Genomic DNA, 20,210 nt, shown 5'->3' with positions numbered 1-20,210 from the left:
TATACTTGCAAACTTCAACTTCATTTTACCACTATTAGCACAATGCAAATCTATCTTTAAAACACGTCTTGATACATTTTCAAAGGCATTAGGCCAGAGGAGCCGCAGTTGGAAAAATAAATACACAGACCATTATTTTTTTTAAACATTTTTCAGTTTGGGGATGCTGTGCTTCCTCACACTAAAAGAATAATGAAAATCTTTTCAGCTATAACAACATTAAACTTGTATTTATCAATTTTACCAGTCTAGCTCACTGAAAGATCATGAACCGCGACAGCTCCACACGGTTCAAATTTGCATTCAACACAACCAGATTGATGCAACCGCTCAACCAAATTGAGTCTTCTGTAGGGCCCACTATCAATAACCATGGATTCTATAACATTTTGATGTGTTGCGTTGCCTTCTCTTTCTTGAGCGAAAGTTTCAGACAGCCTTGTAGTATTCATTACAGGACTGATGTGTGGAGCGAGATAAATTTCCTTTCTCAAGTGGCAACATGACGATTTAAGTGTTAATAATAATTAGTGCTCATCTTTTGTTAACAGGAAGAAGGTTTTGGGCGGGACCTTGAGGATGGCACCGCCTCCATTCTGACGGAAGCCTCGGCCGCCCAAGCTTCCGATCCCCGCCATTTCCACATCATTTCACACTATGCTAATGCCAGTAAGCCTTTCACCATATCACTTAATTAGTAATAAATCTTTCCTTAAAGTCAACAGATCTGGCCCTCTAGCACAACGACATCGGTAAAAGTTTTATCAATAATGTCGGTAACTTGTTATCGATCTAGAGCACGTCTGCAGATCGTCAACGAATAAACAATTGTTCACGTCAATTAAATTAAGCATATTTAGTCGATGTGAACTGTTGTCTGTTCGATTGCGATTTGTAGTCATGCTCAAGATCGATTTCAAGTTACATAACAACATTATCGATAAATGCTTTATCAATGTGTTAGGGGGCCTGGTTGCTAAACATGATTTATATTGTTTCAAGTAACATTATCATTTGAAATAGTAATCAATCACCAGGGCGATATTGAGAGTGCCTATCTTCTCGTGTTATTCAAAATCAGACAGTGCATATTGCATAACTGGAAGCCGTGGGAACAGAAAAATGTTTTTGCATCAATCGCCACACAGTATGAGGGTGTGAACAGTTTTCCAATGTTTCTTCTTCATCATCTGTTTGTTACTTGAGATAATACATTGTGTTAATCATATGGGAGAAATTTATTTCCTTCCCAACCCTCATACCCTTTTCCTTCCCGGTACTTCCTATCATTTCTTTCCTTTAAAAGACCCTCCATACAGCATCCCCAAAGATGACATAGGCCCTGAGGAAATTATTTTCCTCAGGGCCTCCTTTGTGGGGTTATTAAAAAAAAAATCATGCTGTAAATTTTTGAATAATAAACAGTGTTGCATTTGAAAATATTTGTCAAGGTTTGTAAATTTTTTGATAAATATTTTTTTACATAAACCAAGGAAAGTGGAATGACTTTTTCTTTTAAACCTTTTCTAATTAAATATGTTTTTGGTTTTGTGTAAAGCGGTAATTATAGTTTAGTTAATAAAAATCTTTGGTAAGTGACTTTATTTAGATTGATGATTCCTTAATAACTGTAGATTCAGCAGCCCCGCACACTTGTACCATGGCGGTCACCAGCTCCGGTGAGGCACTGTACGCGCTGGCCGGGGCTGGCGCGGGCCACGGGGGCTCAGGCGCTGCCATCCTGCTGGTGCGCCTGAGTAGTGAGGGTACCCCACACTCCACCCTACTGCGCCAGGAGTCCATCGTGCCGCGTTTCCTCTCTGCTCTCAGGTAATTCTCCATGTGAAGGCAATTATCATTATGGTCTCATACAAATCATTCTATCTCCCTTACTGTCATGGTGAAAAATATGAACTAAACGGTGTTAGAAATATAAAACAGCATTAATTTTTATTTACATAATATTATGTGATTTTACAGTGTACAATTTTTGTTTACATAATATTACTTGATTTTACAGTGTACAATTTTTGTTTACATAATATTACGTGATTTTACAGTATACAATTTTTGTTTACATAATATTACGTGATTTTACAGTGTAAAATTTTTGTTTACATAATATTACGTGATTTTACAGTGTACAATTTTGTGCATTATTATATTCTTTCCTAATGTAAGCTGGCGCTTGTGTTTTAGGAAAGGAATGCTCTTTAATATAAGAAAGAAATGAAAAAAAACTGTACTCACAGTAATAACAAGATATGGAAATAATTTTAAAATTAAAATTTTTAAACAGAGGAAGGAAAAGTATACAGACATCAATAACAATCTTAAAAATTACAAAAGTAGGTAAATAATAAATGTGTTATTAGCATTATTTATATGCTTGAAATAATATCTCAATATTAATCTCATTTGTATTAAATATCATCGGTGCATGAGATATTATTAATCATAGTTTATAATAATGCAAAATCAGCTTAAAATAGTGTCTCTCACATTTCAATCAAGTATAGTGAACATTTAAAAAAGTTAATCATAGAAGAATTAAAATGTAGACCACTGTGAAACCAGAGGTTTGCTGAATTTTTTGTTTTTAAAGCTTACAGTAATGTAAAACTGATAAACTAATTATGAAATCATATTATTAAAACATGTAATAGTAACGTAAATAAAAAGCCTCATTGGTTATATTATCAATATGTGCAATGAATGTCAAGTTTTCATTGAATGTTTGAAATGTTGTATTGGAATGTTTGATGAAAATTGGGTATACCAAAGTCATGAGTTTGTGACACTGGTGTTAATTTAATATTATTTAATGTATTTTCCATGTAAGATATGACAATGAGTTTTGGAAAATCATATTACTTGACGTTTCTGAGTGTTCAAAAATAAAGCATTTTATTCACATCATTGTAGTGAAAATTTGGCAATCATATATATTTCATATTCTTTTACATGTTTTTAGGTTGTCTGCAAATAGTAGAACTTGTACATCTTTAAATTTGTAAACAATATGAATAATAAAAAAAATAATGGGCCAAGTTCGAATCCTTGAGGAACCCCACCTGTGGCCTCAAAATGTTACCATCTTCATGTAATATTAAACTCTATTCACTGGTGGCAGGTGCTACACTTGCCTACAGCCTTCAAAGGTGAACATTCCATTCCTTTGAACTGCGCATGTTTAAAATGGTAATTTTCCTAATATTTGCGCAGAGGCAACCGCAACGAGGGCGAGATATCCTGCGGGCTGGCCATGGCACCCAGCTCCGAAGCGACGTGCGGCTCCTGGCTATATGCGTTGGGTCGCGACACCCGCCTACGCATATGGTGCCTGGACAGGGCCAGTTGCATCCATGTGCACCCACTGCTGCCCGACCACACGGACACACTCACGCAGGGAGGTCAGTCTCACTCTAAATATATTGTCAGCTCAAATTAGAATTTCTCTCGGTAATTGCGCCTTAGATATTCGAAATATGATACGATACGACGAAAGAGACTACTTAGTACTAGTGAAATTGTGAGCCATGTTTCTTGCTGTAAAACTTATTTGCGGTACAGACTCAAAAAACTCTTATCTCGAAAAAATTTAATGTTATGTCCAAATTATATACCTACAAGCGTGCAGTACATTGAATCTCTTGCTACTAGTTCTGTGAACAGTAGACCTCTCGTCCAAAAAAGTGTTTCTAATTTTCTCTTATTTTATAAATATATACCAAAACTTCCTCTAAAATCATAAGTATTCTAAGTAGGTACTTAAATACCTACCTACTTAATTAATAAGCACGATGATTTCACATTTGAGAATCTTTACTGAACCATTAACCCGCTGTACACCGATGCAAAATTTTCACTGTGCGCCAGCTGATTCTATTGTACTGTCTTACCAGATAATGTGTTTATATATTTTTTATAAAAATAGTAGATAATCTACCATAAGTATTTTCCCCAGAATAGCTACTTTATATTCGGAAAAAGATTTGTTTGCCTATTGACTACCACGGTGCACAACAGGTTAAAAGGGCCACCATCTTGAAACCAGAAACAGAGTGTACCAAACAAATTTACAGACAGATGCAATTCAAAATGATCGACTTAAAACAAAACATTGCTACATTGAGTCAGTGAGGTTTTCCAAGGGACTGAAAATTATAATTTTTTCTTTAGCGAGTTTCACTGTATTTACCTTTAGATGCCTGTTATCTGACGTTTACTAATAAATATTGCCCTTTATCGTGCAGCCCAAAGCCACATGCTGCGTCTTGGAGAGTCCCCCTCGGGAGACGTGTTGCTAGGGGTGTTCCTCTGCTTCGCCACGGAGAGCCACTTCATTGTCCTACGGCCCATCCACGATGACCCCAACACCGTGCGCTTCGCCAGGATCTGCCATCTCTTTGGTCCTGAGGTTAGTCATAATATTATTATTATTTAATGAGCGTTCTGCTGATGTGCTCATATCTAATTTCACAATAAGTTCTAAAATAATTGAGTCAATTAAAATTTAAAAATAAGTCAATCCTTTCTTCTCTTAAAAACTAGTACCTACAGACTACCATTTTCACCTGTGTTAACTGAAGCCACTTTGTCGAAAGGCTCGGCCATCCGAATGTCGGACCGTCATCAGTAATTGTCAGGTTATTCGTAACCCGGGAGTATTTTTCTTTCTTTAACCTGTAGGGGCCGACAAGAAACTTCAATAAATTAAAATTAATTTTTGTTATAGCCAGCACGTAGACAATACCGTAATTGATGAAGTGACATTTTTATTTTTGTCCTCAACCCTCCCGCACCGGAGGGGGGTAATATTCATCCCCCAAGTTTTGTGGGATATCTAAGTTGTTTTTTACATCACATACTCCATAATTTGTATAATCATAGAAAAACTATTTGATAATTGATCTGCTTTTAAAAAAATTATCCCATTACTATTTTTTACGATATTAAATAATATCTATCCAATTTTAATGAAATTACTCTCCCCTCCCTCATCCCCATTGCCTTTTTAAAAAATTCCTTGCCGCGAACAAGCCGTGAGTACTTTTGTAATGAGGATGTTTTACTGGAAAGGGCTGCAATAATATGTATCTGAGTTATGCCTGATTTTGTACTCTTACCATTTTGCATTACATAATGATGTGCGGTGGCCGTTGAAAAAAGTAGATATACAAAAAAGTATCTGATATCTGAGTGTTACTGGAAAGGAATAAGATCACTCCACGATATGCGGGGGACCGTAGTGACCCTCTTCAGGTAAAATGTGATTTTTACCTTCAGAGACCTAAAGGTTAATTAAACCTGGTAGAGGTAATATCCGAAGGCAGAATGAAAGTGCAAGCAACTGCAATGCTTCGTTCCGTGTGCGGGAACGATTCTTCAGTTTAAAAAAATCAGAATTTCTAATAAACTCTTTTGTTTGTATTCCAGCGTGACCTGGTTGACTTTGGCGTCACGGGCCTCAGCCTCTGGGCCTCATGGGGTTCCGGGCTGGGTGGCGCGGCGCTGGGCCCCGCCGCCGCCTGGAGGAGGACCCCCTCAGCCCCCGCCCCCCCTCCCGACCTGCCCCAGAGGGACTCGCATGTGGGATACGCCGAGAGACTCTTCAGCCCCGGGCTGTTTCCAATGGCGGTCATAGCCAAGGCTCTCAGCGTGAGTTACAATTTGAATCGCATATACTTTTTCGGTCATTATTCTACATTTTGTAATGTTACAAAAGTTGAGGTGTTACAAATTTTCGTTACAGTTCAACGATTACTGCCATTTTGTTTTTTTTTTTTTACATTTCAAAGGTTCCCCTTAAATTCCTATTCTAGGTCTGTTTCAGCTTTTGAACCAATTGTGATAGCAGAAAAGGACAACTGTCAAGCTGTTACGCCTGTCAGCTGATTACAATTTGATTGAAAACTGAAATGGACCTAGGAACAGCATTTAAAGGAGAACTTTTAAATACAGGGTGCGGCAGAGAGGACGGACGGTTTTTAAAAAATCATAAAATAGTTAATTTTTACTCAAAAACAAATTTATTAATGGAATCAGGTTCGCGAGGAAATAGCATTTGAGACAGTCAAGTATGGAAAATCACATCAGGCATGTGGTGGCCGAAATCGTTGATGCAGTGCTGGAGGCGTTCTCGGAAGTTCGCGTAGATTCTCTCCAACATGTGATGTGTGGATATGGGCTTATGGCCTATTGGGAGGTATGTAAACATTAAACAACATTATTCCATACATGAGTCCCCATTTTTAAGGATGCTATATGGAGGGTCCGTCTCTGAGACTTTCGCCACATCATCAATAATATAAGAATTGATTGTTCCAGATCTATGAGCGCAGCAGCGACACGGCCAACCAGAGTATGCGCGACCAGAGTGTACTGGAAGGGGGTGTGGGGTCAGGGGACGCCGGCGAGGGAATGCGCTCGCTGAAGATGCGCGCCATGTCGGCAGCGCTGGCCGCCGAACAGAGGCACGCTGCACGCGGCCAGTTGGCGCCAGAAGACCTCATGCACAAGTAATTGGAACACACTCCTTGCTTCATACATTGTCTCACAATTATTCTTCTGTTATTATGCCTCTTATGTTTAAAGCTTGCGAAGATAAGAAAGAAGCATAAATATGTAATATAATTCATCCATAAAGAACTGTGGTGTAGCTCTTTGCTCACATTTCCATGAGAGTTCCTGGTACGGAGAACACAGAGAGTGGGGGGAAGTAGTTTACATTGTCTTCTATGAAATCGATTCCCAAGATGTTTGCATACCGGAGGCCCTACAAGCACCACAGGACAAGTTGGAGTAAGATAGTTCACAAGAATGAAACACTTACGACAGGTTGTTTCACAGAATTTGAACAATTCATCTAATTTCAAAGTTGATTTTCAAGTTCTGTAAAGGTTCTATTCAAGTTCTGTTATTATTTCAGTTTTGTGAAACAACTGGCCAATAATGATATAATAACAAAACTTCAGTTGAATCTTCACAGAATCAACATTGAAATTTTGATGAATTGTTGAAATTCTTTGAAACAACTCATCTTAACCACTCAGAACATTAGAACGTCAAAAGACGTAAATATGATAATAGCGGTCAAGACATTAGAACGTCTTTTCACGTAAACGCGCGAGATTTTACAAAAATCGATTTATTTCCATCACTAGTATACGGATTACCATGATTTAAAAAACAGAGTATCGATAATGAATAACGCTACGCGTCTGTATTCAACAATATCTATGGAACTTAGAACTGCATTATCTAAGCCGATCGAATCTGTCATCTTGTTCGTTCATAATTTATTGCGTTTCTAAATAATTTATTAAAAATATTTTAGTTTGGACGGTTAATATTTTGAGGTGACTAATAGTTTTTAATTATATTTCTTCAATATATAAAGTGTTATTTCTTTATGATACTCAGAAAAAAGTACATTTTTCACGGCTTTGAAATAATGGTTATCGATTCTTACATATTTTGACGTTTTCATAAAATATATATTTACAAACGCAAATATTTACTTATAACAACACAATTCGATAGTGGATTTCATAATCTTTCCAAAACATTTTTTAGAATGAGGCTACGTTTCCCAAGACGTGAGTTATGATGCTTTTAGCAAAACTCGTAAATAACACAAATATTATAACCTTTTGACAGTTCTCAAAGGAACACATAGTATATAAATGTCTTTGTCTGAGAGGTTAACCTCTTAACTATCAAGGAGACATTCACGTGTGGCAAAGTTATCAAATGGCCATTTAGCACCATTTTGTTTATTTATAGTTATACATTATAACCCCTATTTTACGTTTTTTAAGGGACTGAAAAAAAAAAACCTAATTGGAGGGAAAATGTAAAAGGGGGGTTTGAAAAAAAAGAACATTTAAAGTTTGTTTCTAAAAAAATAACGTTTTATTAACCTGTCCGGTGGTATGACCGTACAGGTACGGTGAGAAAAAAAATCCTCGTAAGGAGTATGACCGTACCCGTACGGTTGCGCCTAAAATTAATTAACTATTGAATTTCTTCCGGAAAACCGATAGTTACTGCTATCTAGGGACAATTTGTCATAACTTGCAAAAGTTTTTATCGATTTAGGTACATTACCAACGGAGTTATTCACAATTAAAATATTCCGTGACGTCACCGTCTGGCAGTTGGTGGTAAACAACATTTTTATTGCGAGCGACGTCTTTTGTGAAGTGAAATTTGTGGTTTTTGTTTGTTTTTACACTGAATAACCTAATCATCTTGCATTAAAAATTACCTCACGTGTTTGGATGTGAATATTTATTACATATATTGTACCGACAGTGTTTGTTTTCAGTTTGAATACAGTTTTTGACACTGAGTTTCTACACACACATGTAACAAAAAAAAGATAAGCCGTTGTTTCTTTTATGTACACACATACTTTTGCGCAGCTCAATGAGAGATTGCGCGTAATAATTAGGCAATTTTATCGTGTTAAATTTCAAAGATTGTTTGTTAGTTGAACTGGGAATATGAGTACCTATTATATTTTTATGGCGTCTTATAAATTCATTGGACCTTTACTTTTATGAGATAATCCCGAGGATGTTATGACAATAATCATTTCCTGAATGAGAGATAACACAAAAATTGTTTAGCAATTGGATGTATTCCCGGTACTCGTTACTTGTGAAGATAGAGTGGCGCTAATATACACGTGCTTTAGTTATGATATACAGAGTTACAAAACAGACGTGTTTTTAGTGGAATTTATTTAATTGATATTTTCTTTTACCCTTCAAAAATTTCTTCAGATACTAACGAAAGGGATGAGGATATATTTTTGTGCTAATCGCGAAAAACATCCGCTATAGGCTAGAGTCTATTGTTTGAAACGCCCGACTACAAAGTGTTATTATCATTGACATTTTATTATTTTAGGTTATTCATAATTTGGACAGTGTTTTACTGTGATTTGACTTTGTGATTCGTATTGATAACTAGTTCAATTTATATATTTTACTTTTATAAAAAAATGGTTAACCCTTTGAATGAACAAGACATTGCTGACATTTTAATCGAAAGTGAAGATGAAGATGTTTACGAGGATCTTTATGATTTGCCAATACATTCAGATAGCTCATCCGACGAATCTGATGGGGATGAAACTTTCCCTAGTTGTTCAACATCCAAAAAGAGAAAAGTTGATCATCGTAAATGGGATCAGGGTAAGTTTACGCCCATTATTCATGAATTCGATTCAACTAACTCAGGTATAAGAGCAAATATTCCCGTTAGTGAAAATTCATTGGAAATAGACTTTTTTGAGTTATTCTTCACACTTGATATAGTAAAAATAATTGTCAGCGAAACAAATAAATACGCTGCAAAAATTTCTTTAGACATTTCTCTGAAGTCTAAAATGATGAAGTGGAAAGACACCACGGAGGCTGAAATATATACATTTTTAGTCACGATTATGCTTATGGGACTTGTGGGAAAAAACTCGCTGAAGAAATACTGGACAAATAATCCAATAATTGAAACACCTTTTTTCAAAGTATTATTTCCGCAAGATAGATTTTTTCTTTTGCTCCGAGCTCTTCATTTTTCTGATAACGATACTGCGACAACCGATAAATTATATAAAATAAGAAATCTTCTGGAACCATTGAAGACCATTTTCAAATCAACTTTTTACCCATATCAAAATCTGTGCATAGATGAGAGTCTCTTGTTGTGGAAGGGAAGACTTTCATTCAAAATTTATATTCCCTCAAAACGACATAGATTTGGGATTAAATTGTTTGTACACTGTGATGCACTCACCGGATATGTTTTGGATGTAATTGTGTACACTGGCTCTGAATCAGACATACAAATGAATCCCGACATTGGTATATCAGGATCAGTCGTTACCACTATGCTTGCAGATTATTTGGAAAAAGGTCACAGAATGTTTGTAGATAATTGGTATACAAGTCCAGCCCTGTTCGATTTCTTGCATAAACATAAAACTAATGCATGTGGAACGGCTAGAGCAAACCGAAAAGATATGCCCAAATTTGGTAAGGAGAAAATGAAAAAAGGGGAAATGAAGTCTTTGAATTCGAACAATCTCATGGCGCTGAAATGGCACGATAAAAGGGATGTCCTTATGCTTAGTAACATACATACAGATGCAATGATTGTTACTGATAAAATTGACTTCTCCACGGGAGAAAATAAAATAAAACCAGAGGTAGTTTTAGATTATACCAAGAATATGGGAGCTGTTGACAAAGTGGACCGCATATTGGGCTTCGCAAGCAGTTCCAGGAAGTCTCTAAAATGGTATAAGAAAATTTTCTTCAGATTGATAGACATTGGAACACTAAATGCTTTCTTTTTGCATCGTTTGAAAACGCAAAAGGTTTTATCATTTAGCGAATTCCGGGAAAACTTAGTGTCTCAAATGATCGAAAAATATCACACGCCAAGGCCGGCATCATCTGGAGGAAGGAGAGTAGTGGATCAACCAACTCGCCTTTTAGGAAAACATTTTCTCCGTCCTGTACCAGAAACTGCAGCCCAAGGAAAGCGAACTCAACGACAATGCCATGTGTGTAGACATACAGCAGTTCGAGCTCAAAAAAGAAGTGACACGAAATATATGTGCACCGACTGCAATCTTGCATTTTGCGTATATCCATGTTTCGAAGACTACCATACGAAAAAGCAGTATTAGTTAGTGAAGACAATTTTATTCCTAAGATAGTGTACATAATAATTAGAATAGTGTTATTTTTATCGTAATTATTGACTGCATATACATTGTATACCTATGTTTAATTTTTATAATGAAAATACAATAGTATAAGTGTAAATAATAATACGTATATGTTAGTGTGTATAAAAAGTCGTTCTTCCCCCCTTGGCTTCATTAAAATTGTGGTAAGTGAATCTGATTTTTATTAAGTAAAAACAAAAATCTGCTCCGATTTCGATGGTTGGCGATTTCTGCAAAATTGTTTTTATTTTTTCCTTCTAAATAGCTTAGTATTTGTTTTTTCGTGCTAGTTTCTAAGGATTTTATTTTTATTTTTTTATACTCTACGAGGTGGCATTTATTTTTTTCTATATTTTGATTGTTGAAAAAACTCCCTCCAGCGGGACCGTTTTCTTTCCAGAAACTCACCACCGGACAGGTTAAAAACAACATTCAATTTTATTTATTTTTTATTAAAAAAATCTTGTATATTAGTTTGTTGCATTTTTGTTTTTTTGTTATGTAATTCTCTTTCAAGACTATATAAAGATTTAAAAATGTCATCTTGAATATCAGCACAGCTTGTAAAGTAGGTTTTTAAACCCTCGATGAACCTCATTGCTTCTTCTTTTGTTGGAATATCACCCTCTTCTTCATCAGACAGTTCTTCAGCAGACAAGTCTGCTGGTGTTAAATGACTGTCGAGAATTTTCCTTTTCTCTTGCACTGACAAAGCTTTCCTTTGGTTAGACATTACGTGTTTGAAAAAATGAGGACGTAAAAATGAATAATATCGAACCGAAAGCAATATTAAATAATAAACCGCAAACTAGTAGCTTGTAAGACTGATGACAGAATAATACAAAACACCAACACATTACACAATACCAAAAGAAAAGATGGCGACCAATGGACCAATCACCTTATTGTGCGCCAAACTCGAGCCAATCACAGCGTCGCTCTACGACCAATCACCGTACGCCTTTTAAAACCACGGAGTATTCCCTCCAATCACCTTACGCTGTTCGAATGTCACGACCCAATCATTGTCAAGCGCGCGTAACTCGCATATTTTGAATATTTCCGACGTAAATCGCGGGAAAAAAAAACGTAAATGCGGGTATTAAATGTACTGAAATACATCGGGACTGAAAAAATTACACGCAATTGCCGGGAAAACGAGGTTATACTGTAGTTTAATTCTTTATTTTATTTTGCGAAAACAGTACAATTCACTACATTGCAGAAGCGATAAAGAAAATAATTATTTCGCATAAAAAACATATAAACACGTTCGAAAAAGAGACAGTTAAAGATTAAACAATACTTCGTGCTTGATTTCGTTGTAGGACATGTGGGAAATATCCACATTTCCTGCGAGGCAGTTAATTAACCTAGTGATTCTTCTCAGGGGCATCACCATTGGTAAGTTAGTTCTGCACCTGGGAAGAATTGAAAGCCTGTGTTGGGGGCCTTGCGTGAAATTATCCAGGACATAAAATCCTATTTTAGACAGAATGTCTGGTATTGATAATAAACCGTTTAGAAGTTTATAAGCCATCAGCAATAATGCGACATCCTCCTGGAACTAAGGCTGCCGATACCCATCATTCCGAGATGAATCAGCCACGGGTAAAAACTGAACTCTCTCATGGTATCGTAAAAATTTCTTTTGTATTTTCTCAACCATTAGTACATAGATGGTGTCAAGTGTAAGCTAGAGTAAAGTAGCCTTATAACTGCAAGGTTGGTTAGTCGGCTCTTGGTCAAATCCTTTGAATTGTGTATGACAAAACCCAACATCTTTGTGGCTGATTTACAGATCTTGTCAATATGACCATGAAATGTTGAGCGAGCGTCGTACACAATTCCTATGTCCTTGCACGTCACATGCTTCAGAGACGTATCTTTCATTTTGTAATTAAAATATATGGTCTTGTGTGACCTCGTAAAGCACATTACTTTTGGAAGTTAAAACCGAGTTTATTATCAATACTCGAGTCAATAATTGCATTTATATATTCTTGAATCTTTCTGCAGTCTTCTAATGACCTTATTATCAAGAAGAGTTTAATGTCATCAGAGAAAAGTAAAAAAACAAAAAATTTCCATAGGTTTATAAAAATTAAAAACAATAAGGGTACTAAATTGGATCCCTGTAGCACTCCAGATTTTGTAGGGTATGCGCTACAGTTAAACTCACCATAGGACACAAATTTAAACCAAAACAAACCAAAATTGAATGTTACAAAAAAAAGTTTATGATGTAGATATTCAAGGTGGAAATGAGCAGGTAATTCTAAAAATTGGTTCAGTGTAATATTGGATGATAATTTAAAATTTGACAAACACTAAGGGTGGGTTGTTTCGGAGAATTTGAACAATTCTTCAAATTTCAACATTCATTTTTGGGTTCTGTGAAAGTCCCATTCAAGTTCTGTTATTATATCATTATAGGCTAGCTGCTTGACATAACTAATAAAATTGATAAAAAAGTTGGATTCAAAAAGGATCAGAAATACCTTGGATTTCACGATAACGCAGCTCCTATACAATTCTATTGTAACTCCTCATTTAAATTATTGTTCTAGCGTTTTATTCTTATTTAACGAAGCCCAAAATAATAAACTACAGGTAAAACAAAATGAGGTTGATTTTGAAATGCAATATAAGAATAATACAAAATACAAGAGTTGAAATTATTTTTTAAAATTTAAATCTGATGTCAACAAAACAACATATAATATAGATACGTTAACATCCCTTAATATTAATGGTGGAATTAAATCAGGACCAAGCAATGTTTTTGGTTTCAATTTTTTTTACTGCTAAACATAATATTTTAGTAGCTTGTGTGGGCTACTAAAATATTATGTTTAACTCTAGTATGATAAAATTTGAATAACTTGTGTCACTTTCCAAACCTGATCGTTTCCACCGCTGATTGTTTGTGAGCTTCATCTTTATGTCCCCGATAATCTCGGGCAAAACCCATCTAGGATATTTTTCTTTCGCTGCAATTTTTTTTCTTACAAAACATTAATAAAAATACACATACAGGGTATCGTAGAAGTATTAAACTGCCTCGTCAACATCAGAAATCTCCAAGATAATGCTAATTGTGGTCACGAAGTTGGCTGTACAGCTTCTTAAAGTCTCCTTTGTTGAAATTCTAACCACGGAAGTTATTTTCTGAATGTAGACAAAGATGTTTCAAATGGTTGAGAGGTTCCCTTTTAATCCCGATTCTAAGGACCGGTTGTTTCACAGAATTTGAACAATTCATCATAAAGTTGATTTTCAAGTTCATTTCAGTTTTTGAATAAAATGTAATCAGCAGAAGAGGACAACAATCATATTGTTAGGACGGGTTGTTTCGGAGAATTTGAACAATTCATCAAATTTTAACGTTCATTTTCGGGTTCTGTGAAAGTCCTATTCAAGTTCTGTTATGATATCATTGTAGGCTAGTTGCTTGACAAAACTGAAATAAAAACAGAACTTAAAAAAATCTTTCACAGAACTTGAAAATGAACGTTGAAATTTGATGAATTGTTCAAATTCTCCGAAACAACCCGTCCTTAATCTTGTCAGTTTATTACATGATAGAAAGCTGAAACGCACATAGAATCGGCATTTAACGGTGACCTATCAAATGTCAAAAAAAAAACCGAATGGTGCTGAATGGCCATTTGATGACAATGTTACATTTGAATTTCTGAAAAACAACTGGACCTAATTCTTTATATATTTTTTTAGGTGCTGGTCAGAACTTTACAGCTGGTGTGTGCAGTATTTGGAAGTCTGGAGGAAGCCACTGGGACTTGTTCTCTCCAATCACGTAAGCTTCATTCATATCATTTTTGGTTTATTCTAAGGACGGGTTGTTTCGGAGAATTTGAACAATTCATAAAATTTCAACATTCATTTTTGGGTTCTGTGAAAGTCCTATTCAAGTTCTGTTATTATATCATTGTAGGCTAGTTGCTTGACAAAACTGAAATAAAAACAGAACTTGAAAAAATCTTTCACAGAACTTGAAAATGAACGTTGAAATTTGATGAATTGTTCAAATTCTCCGAAACAACCCGTCCTAACACACCAATAATATGGAAGATTGCTGACCATCAATTTCTCTAACAAACCTTAAGTGCAAATGAGTGTCGAGAAGCCTAAACTGGAGTGGAGGTAAATACCGCATCCTTAGAGATTAGGAAATTGACGGGAGTCAGCAGGAGACCAGCGAAAGTAAAGATTTTAAGGATTATTGTGTCAGATGCTAGGTTATGTTTTGCAGGAGAATGGCAGCTGGTGTGTGCTGCTCCGGCGTGGCGGTGTTTCTTTCATTCGCCCCATGGACCTGCTGGAGCATCTCTTCCTGTCCGAAGATGATTCTGAAGTCAACCCTGAAGATTGTTGCGAGATTATTTCACCCGGTTAGTTTCACATTTATCACTTTACGCTCATACATTTGGATTGTACTGTATATTGCAATTTCTTCGTTCCAACCCAGATTTAAAGTATAACTAAAACTATGTGAAGTTTATTATTTAAATTGTTTACAGAGCTGGCCATATCCCGCGACGTGTGCACAATCGTGATCACCGCAGGCGAGGTTGCGCGGCGCACCGGGCTCCCCGCACTTGAGGACGTGAAGGCTGGACTGCTGCAGGAAGTTGCTGACCAGCTTCTTGCTGACACTGAGGTTATTTCACCTTTTATTTATAATTCTAACTGATAAAAATAATAATAAAATACTTCTGAATACAATGACCCGCCGCCGATTTCAAATCTGGTATCTAATTTGATTGCTGCATTATAAAACATAATTACATATTTATGTTGCTGATCGAATTAAATGACAACTTTTGTACCTTGACGAGAATTTTCGCGCGGTCAAGCATCGCCCGGGGCTTTGGTCTCACTGTCCACAGTCCAGTGACTCTCGTGTAGTTTAAGGTTGCCCCAAGGCTCGCTCACTAGGCTCACCGTAATATTTAAAAAGGAGTTTGCCTTAGTTGTCTACTTCAGTCCAATGACTGCTAAATAACTCTACGGGTAAAGTGAATATAATTCTAACTGATGTACTGGTGGCTTTGTTAAAAGTGTGAATTTTATATTGAGTTGTGTAATTTACATCTCATCTTCTCTCCAAACCAAAGCCGAGCTTTAACAAAGGGGTGGCAAAAGGATGCTATAAAAAATGATTTTTAGTGGAAAAGTTACAACTATAAGTAATGTTTTAATAGTCGTCAGTGGAAAGATTAATAAACTAAACTTACGTAGCAAGAATGGAAAATAACTGACCACCAAAGAGGCTTCTTAACAATAACTCTGCAGGACATAGATGTGTAAAAAGGCCTAAACTTTGGTGACTGGATGGTTTAGAGGTCAAAATATTAGATAGCGTCAGAAGTGTAAAAGTTTGCTAGAGGACCAAGACGTAGGACTTAGGACCGAGGTTCTGGCAATGCACTTATAATTAATAGCCATGTAATTATTTGAACCGAGTTCTTGCAATGCACTTATAGACATAATTATTCAGATCGGAGTTAAATATTTCTATTTTTGATTACAGATCTTCCCACCTGCAGTTGTAGCCGCCCTATCTAGGAAGATGTCCTCCATTTCAGACTTGTCACAAGCCTTGCTCGCTCTTAACAAAACATTACGTCTGGATTGCCCAGGTAATTAACACATAATTTTAAAAATATAAACATAAATGAAAATATCAACGGAACTGAATTTATTTCAAAGCCTATGAATCTTTTGTAATTATTGAAATAGTTTGTTTTTGAAAAATAAACGAATCTCTGGAAGCCTCGTGTTACGATTTGGTACCCGAAACGTAAGCGTCCGTTGAGCCATTAACTAATTTGTAATTAAAAGCACAATCGCTCATGGTTCTTCGGCAAGATTGTGTACAAGTTATTAGCGATGTAATATTTGATTTATTAATTGCAGGAATTGATGAGAATGACAATGGGTTTAGCGATGTGGAGAGTGTGTTCAGCAGCGATATGGGAGTTTCTCTTGCGACTGAATCCCTCCGGCAATTGGCTGAAGTTAGGTTTGTAAAATAACTTTTTTCATCAGACTATTTCATAGAGAAAGGCATCTTTTCGGCCTGCCTATCTGCAGAGAACAGTATGTATGATTAGCCTTTTCAATGTCGCCAAATCGGCTGATGATAAATTTCATAAGTTTCCTTGACGCAACAATGATAATAAGGATTTCTTGTGAGAACACATATACAGTGTTTTTTAGGGTCCCTTGAAAACAGAAATTAAACAATGGCCCAATATATCCTGCTAGTGTATAAATAATGTGAAAAATCTTGTAAGAGAGTTTCACTGTATTTCATTTTGTTCCTCTCTAGGTTTGCCATTTGCTGCAACGTGCTGATCCTGGGTGCGGTGCTCCGCGGGGGCACCAGCCGGAACCTGTGGCCAGTGGCGGGGCACACCGGTGTCAGCCTGCAGGCATACAACACGCTGGCCTGGCTCTGCGACACTACGCTGCCCGAACCCACTGACCATCATGCACTGTGAGTACCCCCATTTGACTAACTGGCAATAGGGCCTGTAGCGGCAAGCAGCTACTAGCAAAATTCATATACATCGTACGCTCCAGACCTTTCAGAACAGTTCGGATTACATCTTGTACTTACGAGAATGTACTAGAACCATCGCACAAACTGTGGGGGGGCGACCGCCCCCCGTTCCGCAACGCACCGACTGCACAGGGCCATGGGTATGCTCCCGACATTGCCGCGAACCCATCGTGTTCACATCACCAGCCGACCAGGTCCATCGCACCTTGGCTCTTACTTCACACTGGAATACCTGGAAGTCCCATGTTCTTCCTCAGTGCTGAACATCATCTACAAGTCCGGTCTCCGCCAACGCAGTGTCGATCTACGGCCTGGGGAATTTGGCACTTATCACCATCGGTTTGGACTCATCGCAACATCAACTTCACTGACTCAATAAACGCTGTGATACCACACACCTTTTTCATTTGTCTCTCACTACCAACCCCAAAGGTCCATGACAATAACCCGCAAAAGAAACTATTTGAAAATCTCCACAAGTTGACGGGCTTACGGTAGCAAAAGCTAAGCTAAGTCAAAATTTACCTTTCTTACGGACGCTTTTCACAACTGTTTCGGTATGTCAAATAGAGCATGCTCTATTTTGATACCAATTTTTGTCATGATGGACATTATACATTATTGTACCTACGTAATGCGGAAATGTTGCATATTTATTTCGGTTTTTATTTCAAATATTTATCAAAAGGTTATTCCTACTCGGGTTCCTGCAATTATTACTGATTGTGAAAGTTGTTGTAGATTGATCACCTACAAAAATAATTCACATGTTAATTAGTCATTTGCCTACTATTCCATCCTCTCCATCCTCAGTATAATATGAATGTAAGATCATTACATAATATATTTTATTTCAATTCCAGAAAGAGCGGCATTGAGCGCCTGTCTTTGCTCCGCGTGCGTGACACGGGGGCAGGACAGTCAGGCGCGGGGCGCGCCGCCTCGGTGGCTTGGTGGTTCAGCCGTGGTGCCGGCGGTAGGATGGCGCGGCGGCTGTTCGCCCACAGCGATGACGGCATACTGCCCAAGCTGCACTGGAGCGCGGCACTGCAGCCGTACATACACTGTTTGGCCCATCTCATGTAAGCTTACATACTTATATCTTCTGCCCCTTATGCTATCATCTACAAGGATTCTCCTGGCCATCCCTGCTACTTCAGCCCAATGGACATCTTCCCTCTAGAGTAGCACTCTTCTAGCATTTAACCTACCTATTTAAACTACTTCAATAGGACACTTGCATCAAATCCTTTTTTTTCAGCCAATTTTAATTTTTATTATATTTTTGAACCCTGGCGATTTTTTTAAATTTCAATCCTCGAAATCGGACCAACTTTTTATAAACTACATAATTCTTTTATGATTGCGAAAAAAAAAGAACAATAGCCAAAAATCAGTTAAAAAATTAAAATATGTAAGCTACGAAATCAAAACATTTTTTTATAACATTTTAAAAATGTAAGCCGCTGAGATAGAAGCCAAATAAAAGTACCAACTTCACGTCATAATATCTGTCAAACAGTGTGAATTTTTTCAAAAATAAATACAAGAAAATCATCAATAAATACAAGAAGCATTGTTATGTAGTGACATAACGAGCTATAAAAAACGGATTTATTTATTTTATTATTAAAAAAACTACATACCTATTTCAAATTTTTTTTAGTAACATTTTCGAAATCTTAGTATGTAGAAAGATTTATCCACTGACTATACGATTTTTTCCAAGTCATTATAAAATGCAAGCAAGTGGCCTTTTGCGACTCATGTAAGCTGATTTATTTACTAATTAATTGAAACAATTTACTTTATTTATTTGTCCACGCCTGTGATTGGAAGAATGAAAGAATGCCGAATGAAGAATGATAAGACGCCATAAGTTATGTAGGTACCCCAGTGGAAGCTATGCAGAGGTTGATAGACTGCGTGGAAGAGGACTGGAGCAGAAAGAGAAGGATGGGAGGGCTGTAGGCGAATGGCGAGGGACCACAGGCAGTGGAGAACATTCTGGGATATACCGCCATGATGATGATGATGCAAGTGAAACATGTCATTCCCGATCGGGGCATGTTGTAAGGCCGAATGTAGCGGGAAGGGGAAAAGGAGTTGGGAAAGAGAAAGTGGAAAGTTTTTGGATGTGGTCACCAAACATAACATGTAGTCATTTTGATGATAATCGTATTGTTTGTTTTATTGTTTAGGTGGGGAGTCAGTGGTGGTTTCACGTTGGGAGAATGGCTGGCAGGATCTGGTCGTCCCCGTTTGGTGCAGACCTACGCACAACTCCTGGCCCCCTGGTGCGAGTGGAACAATTGCTCAAGTAAGCCCAAATCATCTCCTTTTCATCACTTTATTTTTTCCCTAGTTAATAATAACTCTAGAAGACTATTTTTTACACAAAAGACTAATCATTTGTCAATTTGACTAACACTACTGTCAACCCTCACAAATGCAATTTTTGTTCACAAAGACTTCAAACATGTGTGCTATTTTATAAAACAACTTTATTTAAAAGATAAAAAAATAAAAAAATGTTTGTAGTATTAAGTATTTATAATAAAATGATGACATCCTCTAAGGTTAATTATAAAAGTAAAGTGAAAACTGGCTTATAAATTTTTCAAGGGTCTTAAGGAAGTTGTTAAAATTATGGTATGTGTCTTTCCAGGAGAGTTCATCGTAGGCATGTCTCTACTGGACACGGGGGAGCCGAAGAAGGCACTGGCTTCCTTCCTGCGGGCGGGCCAGGGCGCTACCACGGAGCCCTTCCTGGCCGCCATGCTGCCGCCCGGGACCCATGCCCCCCGACATGCCCTTCTCAACTACTACCTAAAAGTATGTAATAAAATAGTGACACTTATGACGAAATTT

The 20,210-nt window shown here is 37.0% G+C and overlaps 1 protein-coding gene across 2 annotated transcripts in view; it reads left to right on the top strand.

Annotated features, from left to right (window-relative positions):
• Window positions 1-20,210, top strand: part of Nup160 (nuclear pore complex protein Nup160) — a 43,138-nt gene that overhangs the window by 8,810 nt on the left and 14,118 nt on the right. For both annotated transcript variants that reach the window (XM_089633285.1, XM_089633283.1), the window contains exons 4-18: window positions 552-669; window positions 1,635-1,830; window positions 3,226-3,413; window positions 4,257-4,420; window positions 5,440-5,661; window positions 6,331-6,521; window positions 14,486-14,567; window positions 15,024-15,162; window positions 15,292-15,431; window positions 16,305-16,413; window positions 16,691-16,796; window positions 17,106-17,273; window positions 18,203-18,421; window positions 19,541-19,659; window positions 20,008-20,174. In XM_089633285.1, coding sequence (XP_089489411.1) covers window positions 552-669; window positions 1,635-1,830; window positions 3,226-3,413; window positions 4,257-4,420; window positions 5,440-5,661; window positions 6,331-6,521; window positions 14,486-14,567; window positions 15,024-15,162; window positions 15,292-15,431; window positions 16,305-16,413; window positions 16,691-16,796; window positions 17,106-17,273; window positions 18,203-18,421; window positions 19,541-19,659; window positions 20,008-20,174 — 2,328 coding nt within the window. The remainder of the gene's footprint in view (window positions 1-551; window positions 670-1,634; window positions 1,831-3,225; window positions 3,414-4,256; window positions 4,421-5,439; window positions 5,662-6,330; window positions 6,522-14,485; window positions 14,568-15,023; window positions 15,163-15,291; window positions 15,432-16,304; window positions 16,414-16,690; window positions 16,797-17,105; window positions 17,274-18,202; window positions 18,422-19,540; window positions 19,660-20,007; window positions 20,175-20,210) is intronic.

The sequence above is a fragment of the Hesperophylax consimilis genome, chromosome 7 (assembly GCF_061612785.1).
Source record: "Hesperophylax consimilis isolate HC1 chromosome 7, BYU_Hcon_1.0, whole genome shotgun sequence".
NCBI lineage: Eukaryota > Metazoa > Arthropoda > Insecta > Trichoptera > Limnephilidae > Hesperophylax > Hesperophylax consimilis.
Note: the sequence above shows the minus strand (reverse complement) of the source record. Positions and strands in the feature narration are given on the sequence as shown.